Genomic DNA, 11,302 nt, shown 5'->3' on the forward strand with positions numbered 1-11,302 from the left:
TACATATATATAATATATTATATATATATACATATATATATATATTATACTTATATATATTATATATATATGTATATATATATATATTATATATATATATATAAATATATATATATACTATATATATATATATATATATATATATATATAATATATATATATATAGGTATATATATATATATATATATATATATATATATATATATATATATAATATATATATATATATATTATATATATATATATATATATATATATATATTATATATATATATATAATATATATATATATATATATATATTATATACTCATACATACTCATATATATATATATATATATATATATATATATATATATATACATACATACACTGTGCCCTATGGGCCTTTCATGTTGCTGAGATAAGTATGTTTGACATGGGATGTGTTTCTTAAACAAATATACACCTGTTTTAACAGGAATAACAGGATTGACAGATACTGCTAGGCTAAGGAACATATCTGCTTTCACTAACAAAATACTGTATTTCAAAAGACAACACCAGAACCACCATACTGAGATCTGATTCAGGGCTGTGGAGTTTGGAGTAATTGTGGGTACCTGGATTTGGAAATACTCCAATTTTTGACTTCAAAATAAATTTCAACTGTAATTAAGAGAAAAATACGTTTTATTTCTCAGACAATAGTCATCACAAAAATCTTATAATACAGTAATAGCAGTGCTTTATTGTGCTTGCTGCTATAAAGCAGTCACTGTATTTTCAAAATCAGATATACCCTTGTTCCCTGAAAAATAAGACATGTCATATTCAATTTTTGCATCAAAAGATGTGCTAGGCGTATTTTCAGGGGATGTCTTATATTTTATGAGCGCACAAGTTTCTGTGTGGTGGTGTCCTGCTGCCTTCCCCAATGTGCCTCCTCTTCCTCTGCTGGATTCACCTCTTGCACGCCCGTGTCCCCTTGTACCTTTAGTGTCCTGCTGTTGTCCCCCTCTGTACCCGTGTTTCCTGATGTCCCCCCGTGTCCTCCTGCATCCTCCTCTTACTTCCAACTCCATGCTACGCTGTCCCCCTGCATCCTCTTCTTTCCCCAGCTCTATGCTGCTGTGTCCCTGAACTTCAGCCCTATTGGGACTACTCGCTGATAATCTCATTCACAAAGGGGGAGCGTGGCCACAAGAACATATCCAACAAACCCTTGCGGGATATGTTCAGAGGGCAATGTACGGCAATGGTGGGATCAAGGAGGACTTATACACCTCTACCTAGGTGACAATAAATTCCCAAAAGAGTCAGTATAGGGAAATATATGCAGTACGTTTCCAGCAAAGGAAAGGACCCTACAGTATCTTAAAAGTAACCTTTATTAGTTATGTATTCAATAAACTATGTATAGAAAAAATACTCGTATAAGGGTATCAAACATATAACAATTTGGACCAGACACTAGAGGGGTGCACGTGATGAAAACAATGCACTTCCTATCCAAGGGTCGACAGTGGTCTAGTGCCACACATCAACCCAAAGAGAATAGTTTTGTTGAAAATGAATCCAGACCCACCACTTGGCCTGCTGAGTTGCAGTCCAAGAGGAATGTCTGGTCCAAGAGGGAATGTCTGGTCCAAGGGACAAAAAAAAGACAAGAGTCCAGGTGCTATATAGACACAACTGAACCGAACATGCTTTACTCAAAAATAGCGCTTCATCAGAGGAATAAAGTGCATTGTGCTATACATCAAATAAACCCACCACCATTGAAAACAAAGTCTGTGAGAATATGGATGTAGCCCAAGTCAGAGCTTTGACTACTTTTTTAGTATTTGGGTGAACGGGGGAAGTTGTGTCAGTACGAAGAGATTTGCAACTGTTTTAATAAGAGATGCAACAGGGAATTAAGGGAATTATGCAGCAGGTCTTTAAAATGATAAAAGATGGCAGGCCTGCATAGTCCTCTCACTATGGGATGGGGAGAATGACATGCGGGGCGAGATGGGAATTGCACGGTGTGACAGGTTAAGGAGGGAGAAAAATGCCGAAGAGCTGCGCTCACACAAGATGGTCCAGCAGGCCGAATTGCTTGCCGACTCAGCAGAGTTTAGGTTTCTTCCATAGAAGAGGATGAATTCTGTAAACTCACCACCTGTTACCTGCGTAAAAGGGCAACTGAAGTAAGAGACATATGGAGGCTGCCATATTAATTTCCTTTTAAACAATGCACATTGCCCAGCTGATCTATTTGGCTGCAGTAGTGTCTGAATCCACACACCTGAAACAAGCATGCAGCTAATGCAGTCAGATCTGACAATGTCAGTAACACCTGACCTGCTGCAAGCTTGTTCAGGTCTGAGGCTAAGGCAGGGTCAACATTTGGTCTTTAGTTTTCTACACTTTTCAGAAAACTGAAAGACAAGTGTGCCCCCTGCCTTATAGCAGCTAATGTAATTTAGAGAGAAAGCTGACAAATTGCGCAAGATGTCAGTTTTTTTTTCTGCACGAGAAATCTGCATTCAAGTGTGACCTAGCTCATTGATTAACAGGAGTTCTCAGTTGAAAACAGTTTTCCTGTGATGAAAACGTGCACAAAAAAAATGACAAGTGTGACCCTGCCTAAGGGCCCTTTTACACTTAATCAGTTGGTATGCGTTAATGTGCGTTATGCGTTAGTACTTGTTTTTTCCATAACAGTGCATTGTGAAAAAGATTTCAGTTACAATGCGTATAGTGGAACTTTGCCATAGGAAAACATGGACGCATTACTTTGAAAATCAGTTTTCTTTCAGCTATAACTGACAGCAACTGATTAAGTGAATGGGGACCGCATTTAAAAAAAAATGAAGCAAATACTTACCTAAGGAGAGGGAAGGCCATTCCAGCACTAAACATTTATACAGGAAACACTCTTTGCGGCCAGGCAGGAGATAGCTTTGAACTGGATATCCTCGTCTTCTCCCGGTTTGGGTAGCTGGATTAAAAGGTTAGACACTACATTGCCCTTTAAAAAATTGATATATATCCACAGGAAACGTATCCCACAAATCCATTTAATTTGTGGACAAGACAGGTAATAACAACAATGTATATGAATATACCTCTATAAGAGTACCAGAATATGCATGTATCTAGGTTGCAGGACTTTATATCCTTAAATTGGGCAACGTGTACACTATGTGAAAATTCTTAACTGTGGGTCCTCTGGACAAATAACCCCCTTGGTAAATGTTGTACACGATGCTCCTTTCATTAACCGATATTTAACTGCACATCAGATCCAACACTGTTGGTACTCTGTGTGATTGTAACAACTAACTCCCATTATCTAATTCCCCTTACTATTCAGAATGTCTGTGCCTATGTAATACGTGATATGTATATATCAAAATGTGTGATGTGTACCTATTTATACCAATATCTGCTTTACTATATGCCTGTATGTATCATGACCCTGTTCAAAATCCCTAAACTATTTTCTGAGTGAAAAAAAAAAAAAAAAAAAAAAAAGAGAGGGAAGGCTCTGGGTTGTATAGAGCCTTCCGTCTCCTCTCTTTGTGCTCTCTATCCTGTGCTGGCTTCCCCGTTTCAATCCCCTTTCGAAAGGGTATTTGGAAGTCTTCGGGAGCCATGTCCTCCCGAAGACGTGCGGCTCCATACTGCACAGGCGTGAGCGTGGCAAGAGAGCGTGCTTGCGCAGGTGCAGTACAGTGCCGCCCCTTCTTCAGGAGCACTCGGGCTCCCTGGAAGACTGTTGAAGCCTCCTTCGGCCGGGTAAAGCAGTATTAGACTAATTTAGTCAAATACTGCTACCGGGTGAGCCAGCACCGGAACGAGGGGACCAGGAGAGGAGCGGGAAGGCTCTATACGACCAGAGCCTTCCCTCTCCTTGGGTAAGTACAAGTGGGTTGCAAAAGTATTCGGCCCCCTTGAAGTTTTCCCACATTTTGCCATATTACTGCCACAAACCTGAATCAATTTTATTGGAAATTCCACATGAAAGACCAACACAAAGTGGTGTACACGTGAGAAGTGGAACGAAAATCATACATGATTCCAAACATTTTATTTTTTTTACAAATAAATAACTGCAAAGTGGTGAGTGCATAATTTATTCGGCCCCCTTTCATCTGAGGGCAGTCAGCTGCCTATAGACATTGCCTGATGAGTGCTAATGACTAAATAGAGTGCACCTATGTGTAATCTAATGTCAGTACAAATACAGCTGCTCTGTGAGGGCCTCAGAGGTTGGTCTAAGAGAATATTGGGAGCAACAACACCGTGAAGTCCAAAGAACACACAAGACAGGTCCAAGACAGGTCAGGGATCAAGTTATTGAGAAATTTAAAGCAGGCTTAGGCTACAAAAAGATTTCCAAAGCCTGAACATCCCAAGGAGCACTTGTTCAAGCGATCATTCAGAAATGGAAGGAGTATGGCACAACTGTAAACCTACCAAGACAAGGCCATCCACCTAAACTCACAGGCCGAACAAGGGTGAGCACTGATCAGAAATGCAGTCAAGAGGCCCATGGTGACTCTGGACGAGCCTGCAGAGATCAGCTCAGGTGGGAGACTCTGTCCATAGGACAACTATTAGTCATGCCACTGTACAAAGTTGGCTTTTATGGAAGAGTGGCAAGAAGAAAGGCATTGTTAACAGAGAGCATAAGCAGTCCCGTTTGCAGTTTGCCACAAGCCATGTGGGGGACACAGCAACCATGTGAAAGAAGGTGCTCTGGTCAGATGAGACCAAAATGGAACTTTTTGGCCAAAATGCAAAACGCTATGTGTGGCAGAAAACTAACACTGCACATCACTCTGAACACACCATCCCCACTGTCAAATATGGTGGTGGCAGCATCATGCTCGGGGGGTGCTCCTTCAGCAGTAACAGGGAAGCTGGTCAGAGTTGATGGGAAGATGGATGGAGCTAAATACAGGGGAAAACTTGAAAGAAAACCTCTTGAAAACTGCAAAAGACTTGAGACTGGGGCGGAGGTTCACCTTCCAGCAGGACAATGATCCTAAACATAAAGCCAGGGCAACATGGAATGGTTTAAAACAAAACATATCTATGTGTTAGAATGGCCCAGTCAAAGTCCAGATCTAAATCCAATCGAGAATCTGTGCAAGATCTGAAAACTGCTGTTCACAAATGCTGTCCATCTAATCTGACTGAGCTGGAGCTGTTTTGCAAAGAGAATGGGCAAGGATTTCAGTCTTTGAATGGCAAAGCTGGTAGAGACATACCCTAACATACTGTCAGCTGTAATTGCAGCAAAGGGTGTTCTACAAAGTATTGACTCAGGGGCCGAATAATTACGCACAACCCCCACTTTGCAGTTATTTATTTGTAAAAAATGTTTGAAATGATGTAGGATTTTCGATCCACTTCTCACATGTACACCACTTTGTATTGGTCTTTCACCGTGAAATTCCAATAAAATTGATGCATGTTTGTGGCAGTAATGTGACAAAATGTGGAAAACTTTAAGGGGCTGAATACTTTTGCAACCCACTGTATCTGTCTCATTTTTATAAATGCGGTCCCATTCACTTTAAGTGTAAAAGGGGCCTAAAAGTATTAGAGGCAGAGGATCAGCAGGATGCCAGGCAACTGGTATTACTTAAAGTGAATCAGAGATGAAAATAAAACTAATGAGTAAACAACTGGATCTGTCATTCTACTCCTAAAAATAACTCTTTTAAATATCTTAAGGTGTTTATTTTTTTGTATAAACATTTACAAAGCAGATTTTATGTTTCATAGTCTCTGTTCAATTGCAGTGTCTCCAGTCCCCAAAGTGAAAATACATTAACTACTGTATTGACCTTTTTATCTTCTCCCCTCAGTAAAAAAGCCAAGGTATCTGCTTAGGAAAGGGTTTTATAGCAGTTATTTGTTATCAGTGAGCCAACTGAGTCCTGACTGGAGAAAAACTGCCAGTTCCATAGCTAATTATAAACTCTTTCAGGCAGGGAAAAAAAGAAAAGGAGCACAGCATAGGCGTCTGTATGCTTGCCACTGTATATGCACGTCTATTTCATCATGTCACGTGTCATCTCTGGACACTTTGAGAGGAAAATAAATACAGCAGCCTCCATATTCCTCTTGCTACAGTTGTCCTTTAAACTGAGAAGGATATGGATTTTTCCTTTTAAATACAGGTTGCCTGTTTCTCCTGCTCATCCTGTGTATCTAATACATTCAGCCACAGCCCCCTCAACAAGCATGTAGATCAGGTTCTCTGACTGAAGTCAGACTGGATTTAGCTGCATGCTTGTTTTAGGTGTGTGATTTAGCCACTACTGCAGCCAAAGAGATCAGCTGGCTGCCAAGCAAACTGGTATTGTTTAACCTCCTTAGCAGTATGCCCGACACTGTGTCGGGCATAACGCGGTCTGTCCTCAAGGAGTGTCACAGGCTGAATAAATGTGCACTAATAGCTGCAAAACCTTCTGCTAGCACTAGGCTAGCTAGTAATAGTGTCCGGCACCCCTGGATTCCCTGCGAACCTCCCGTTTATACATTACCACCCCCCCCCCTGGATCCAGCGATGCGGCAGCCTCCTGCACAGCTCCGGTCCTCTCTATGGGGAGGATCGGGTTTGCGCATGACGTCATGTGCGATCCTCCCCATAGTGAAGACCGGAGCTGTCCGGGGAGGCTGCGCCGATCACTGGAGCCAGGCTGGGTAATGTTATAAACTGGCCGGATCGGGGGGGTGCCGGACACTTTTACTAGCTAGCCTAGTGCTAGCAGAAGGTTTTGCAGCTAATACTGCACATTTTATTCACCCTGGGGCACAAAGTTACATAACCTCCTGAGCGGCTTAACGCTCAGGAGGTTAAAAGAAAAACATGCATTTCCCTCTCAGTTAAGGTCCCCTTAAGTGCACCGGTCGGGCACTTGCAAGTGATCAGCATAGGCTGCGCAGAGTTGGACCTCCTAATGAATCCCATCTGAGTTGTGGCTGCGGCCATGCTCAATGCGACATGTAGCATTTTGTTTTCGCTGGGTAGCTGTACTGCGTGTCCCCAATGTCCTTGGGATTTCATTGCAATGGATCCCTAATGAGGAGCAACTCAATTGTTTGTTTGTGTTGCGGAGCACAAGGCACTCATCTTGCCTACCCAAAGAACATAACAGGCTATTTGACAGCAAGTTAGGCAGCCTGTCTATACAGCAATCACCAAAGACAACAGAAATGATAATTACAGGAGATATATATATATATATCTTTACATTTCTTTCATCTTGGTTCCAGCTTACTGCAAAAACTAAGCCACTAAACTACTTTGTTCTTCTGACAATTTGTATAGCACTCTAAAGTTGTTTTGGTATTGTATAACTGAAGAGCTACATATAACACACAAGAAAAAAATGATATAATATACTATTGTATTATGGATCTAATGGTGCTATAACATAATTCCTTTATCCTATATAAACACCCTTAGCCACAGACTATGTAAGTTGCAGATCCTTACCCAACCCTATCTCAGTATCTGCCAAATGAAGGCCGCCTGACATATAGATTATTAAAGCATATGAAAATATTCACATTCTCTATGTCAGGGGAGGACTGGGACCTTTTGCCTGGGGGGGAAACACAAACTAGAAGCCAATTTCAAGGCAGCCCAGCCCAAATTACATCACAAACGTGCCCCACTTGATTCCTGCTCAGGGGATCAGCTTTAGCATTTAAGTGTGAAGGGGTTAAAGTTAGATAAACATGGAAGAGGTTTGGGGAAATTATCACTTGAACAATTTAGGGTTAGGATAGGGATTAGGATAATAGGGATAACATTAAGGGAAAGGATTAAGGTGGCCATGCATGGCATAGATTTTTGCCTGTTGTGGCAAACAGATCAATTCCCTCTCTGATCTTAAAGGGGAACTGAAGTAAGAGGTAATACAGAGGCTGCCGTATTCATTTCCTTTTAACCTCCTTGCCGGTTATCCCGAACACAGTTCGGGGTAACCTGCGCAGGAGGATTTCTCAGGCCCCGCTGGGCCAATTTGCATAATTTTTTTTTTTCCCTACACGCAGCTAGCACTTTGCTAGCTGCGTGTAGTACGCGGTCGCCGCCGCTCGCCGCCGATTCGCCACTACCCGCCGCGCCGAGCCGCCCCCCCGCCCCAGACCCCTGCGCAGCCTGGCCAATCAGTGCCAGGCAGCGCTAAGGGGCGGATCGGGATTCCCTCTGACGTCACGACGTCCATGACGTCGGTGACGTCATCCCGTCGGTGACGTCATCCCGCCCGGTCGCCATGGCGACCGGGGAAGCCCTGCAGGAAATCCGTTCTCACGGGATTTCCTGCATACTCTGATCGTCGAAGGCGATCGGAGTGGGTGGGGGGATGCCGCCGCTCAGCGGCTATCATGTAGCGAGCCCTGGGCTCGCTACATGATATAAAAAAAAAAAAAAAAAATTAAAAAAAAAGTGCGGCGCTGCCTCCTTGCCGGATTTTTTAGAACGGCAAGGGGGTTAATCAATACCAGTTGCCTGGCAGCCCTGCTGATCCTCTGCTTCTAATACTATTAGCCATAGCCCCTGAACAAGCATGCAGCAGATCAGGTGTTTCAGACTTTAAAGGGAATGTCCAAGCAAAATAAAAAAATGAGTTTCACTTACCTGGGGCTTCTACCAGCCCCATGCAGCCATCCTGTGCCCTCATAGTCACTTACTGCTGCTCCAGTCCCCCACTGGCAGCTTGCCGACCTCGGAGGTCGGCGGGACGCATTGCGTACATTTTTACGCATTCCCGCTAGTGCAGGAACATTAACACATGCATTTTTACGCATTACTGGTTCAATGCGTAAAAATTACGCATTGAACCAGTAAAGCGTAAAAAATGATGTGTTAATGTTCCTGGACTAGCGGAATGCGTCCCGCCGACCTCCGAGGTCGGTAAGCTGCCAGTGGGGGACTGGAGCAGCAGTGAGTGACAACGAGGGACACAGGATGGCTGCATGGGGTTGGCAGAAGCCCCCAGGTAAGTTAAACTCATTTTTTTATTTGCTTGGACATTCCCTTTTAAGTCAGATCTGACAAGACTAGCTGCATGCTATGGTTTCTGGTGTTATTCAGATACTACTGCAGAGAAATAGACCAGCAGGGCTGCCAGACAACTGGTATTGATTAAAGAGACACTGAAGCGAGACTAAATCTCGCTTCATGTCTTATATATAGCAGGGGCACGTGTGCCCCTGCTAAAACGCCGCTATCCCGCGGCTTAACGGGGTCCCTTCACCCCCAACCCACCCCCCGCAAACCTGGGTCGAGAAAAAGGTCGCTGGAGCTGATCTTCCTGGAGGCAGGGCTAACGGCTGCAGCCCTGCCTCCAGTCGCGTCTATCAGACGCGCATCGCCGCCTCTCCCCCCGCCCCTCTCAGTGAAGGAAGACTGAGAGGGGCGGGGGAGAGGCGGAGGTACGCGTCTGACAGACGCGCATGGGGCAGGGCTGCGGCGGTTAGCCCTGCCCCAACCAGGAAGCGCTCCCCGCTGCTCGGAGGGGGTTTGGGGGGACAGGGACCCCCGTTAAGCCGCGCTATAGCGGCGTTTTAGCAGGGGCACGCATGCCCCTGCTAGCTATGAGGTCTGAAGCGAGATCTATTCTCGCTTCAGACTCTCTTTAAAAGGAAATAAAATATGGCAGCCTCCGTATACCTCTTACTTCAGTTCCCTTTAATCTGATCACAGTGATCGTTTCTCCCCATACACTGCACACAGAGTTTTAATAGTTTTCACCATGAACTGCAGAACTGAACAGTTTGATACAGTGCACTGCTACCGGCCATCAATCTACGGCCACTCCACCGCTATGTCCAATCGGATACTTACAGTTTGTTAGTAATTTTAAAATTACAATTGATGTGGCTGGTTGATAACCAGCAGATCTGATCATAGTGAAAGAATCTGTGGGTAAAAGTCAATGCATGTATGGCCAGGGGTAAGATGGGGGGGGGGGGGGGGGGGTTTAAAGTAGAGCATGACAGAGGAGAGAAAAGCTCGGAGAGAGGAAAGATATTTGCTTTACCAGGATTGCAGTTTTATTTACTGTAGCTTGCCTGTAGGTGAAGGGGGAAACAAAGGTAAGTGGAGAGAGACTAAGATTAGCCTGAGATGGGGCAGAGAACTTATGACATCTTGGTAATAGGACTCATGTCCCTGTCAGTCTCCCACACAAGCTACAAGCAGCCCTTCTAGAATCTAGGGACTGTCCAAAACTTTTCAACCTAATACCGTCTCTAGCTGTGGACATGCAGTCATCACAACAGTGAGAAAGCAGACAATTTTATCTACGGACCCTGCAGGCAAGGCAAGCCTGGCTCTGTCTCATGCTGTTTATCAGCTTGCCTTCCCTCCCCCCTTCCCGATGTACACAGCACACATTACATAGATTGTAGCACTTAGAATTCAGCTGTAATCTCTCTTACGTTAACACGGGAATTGGTGTCCACACAACACAATGAGGAAAACGGCTACGTTCAGGGTCAGGCTTCATTTTTTCTTCCGCCACTTCCGCCATCACGGGCAGCAGCACAGTTACTTCCGCCATCACTGCTAGATCCCCACTGTGTCTTCACAGGCAGGCATGATGTCATTTCCTCTTTTGTCCTAACAAGTGAGTTTTTACAGGCAAATAATACAACGACAGCTTGTATAAGTACTTCTAAAATGTTCTACCTTGCAACTGTTGTGTAGGAAAGTCTCAGGCGTGTAGAAAAGGGAAGTGGATCTGTCTACACAGCTGTGGGTATCAGGCACAGACTGGCTAGGTGGGAGGGGGGAAGATTTATTTAGGGCCGTGCAGGTGACTGGTGATGCACTGCATCTTGGTATGAGGCAATGTGAGCCACTACGCTGGCTGAGGAAAATAAAAGGGCAATTAATAGAGCAATTAGAAGGGCAAGCTGGTAAATATACACAGCATGATGCAGAGCAGAGGCTTGCCTTGCCTGCAGGGTCTGTAGAGAAAAAAAAATAAGTTCTGCTCGCTCTTCTATATAGGGCTCTATTCATAAAAAAATTGTGGTGAAAAAACTCGTGGAGGGAAAATACCGCATCGGTATTTTAGACTTCTGGGTGGTAATTCATAAAATGTTGGCAGCTGCGATAGTAGTGCGGAGATTTCCCGCTGTAGGCTGGCGGAAGGCTTGCGGAAACACAAGCTGCCTGAATCCCTCCGTGCGCTGCTCTCTCTGCTGCTTCTTGGGAGGTCTGTCCCATTCACTTGCATGTATTCCGCACACTTCTCTCTACATCCGAGGAAGCGGTATTTCCCACCCGCATACTGCT

General features: G+C 44.0%; 1 protein-coding gene across 2 annotated transcripts in view; it reads right to left on the bottom strand.

The window, feature by feature from the left end:
• The window catches only part of TMEM222 (transmembrane protein 222), a 23,265-nt gene extending 12,523 nt beyond the window's left edge, over nt 1-10,742 (bottom strand). Inside the window, exons 1-2 of one of the 2 annotated variants that reach the window (XM_068269253.1) lie at nt 10,441-10,529; nt 2,855-2,968 (exon numbers count right to left, since the gene is read on the bottom strand). In XM_068269253.1, the coding sequence (XP_068125354.1) occupies nt 2,855-2,889 (35 nt within the window). In that variant the 5' untranslated portion in view covers nt 2,890-2,968; nt 10,441-10,529. Of the gene's footprint in view, nt 1-2,854; nt 2,969-10,440 lie in introns of both variants that reach the window. The other variant, XM_068269252.1, reaches the window with a different exon arrangement.
• Between the last annotated feature and the right edge of the window lie 560 nt (nt 10,743-11,302).

Source organism: Hyperolius riggenbachi, chromosome 2, assembly GCF_040937935.1.
Source record: "Hyperolius riggenbachi isolate aHypRig1 chromosome 2, aHypRig1.pri, whole genome shotgun sequence".
In the NCBI taxonomy this organism is placed as follows: Eukaryota; Metazoa; Chordata; class Amphibia; order Anura; family Hyperoliidae; genus Hyperolius; species Hyperolius riggenbachi.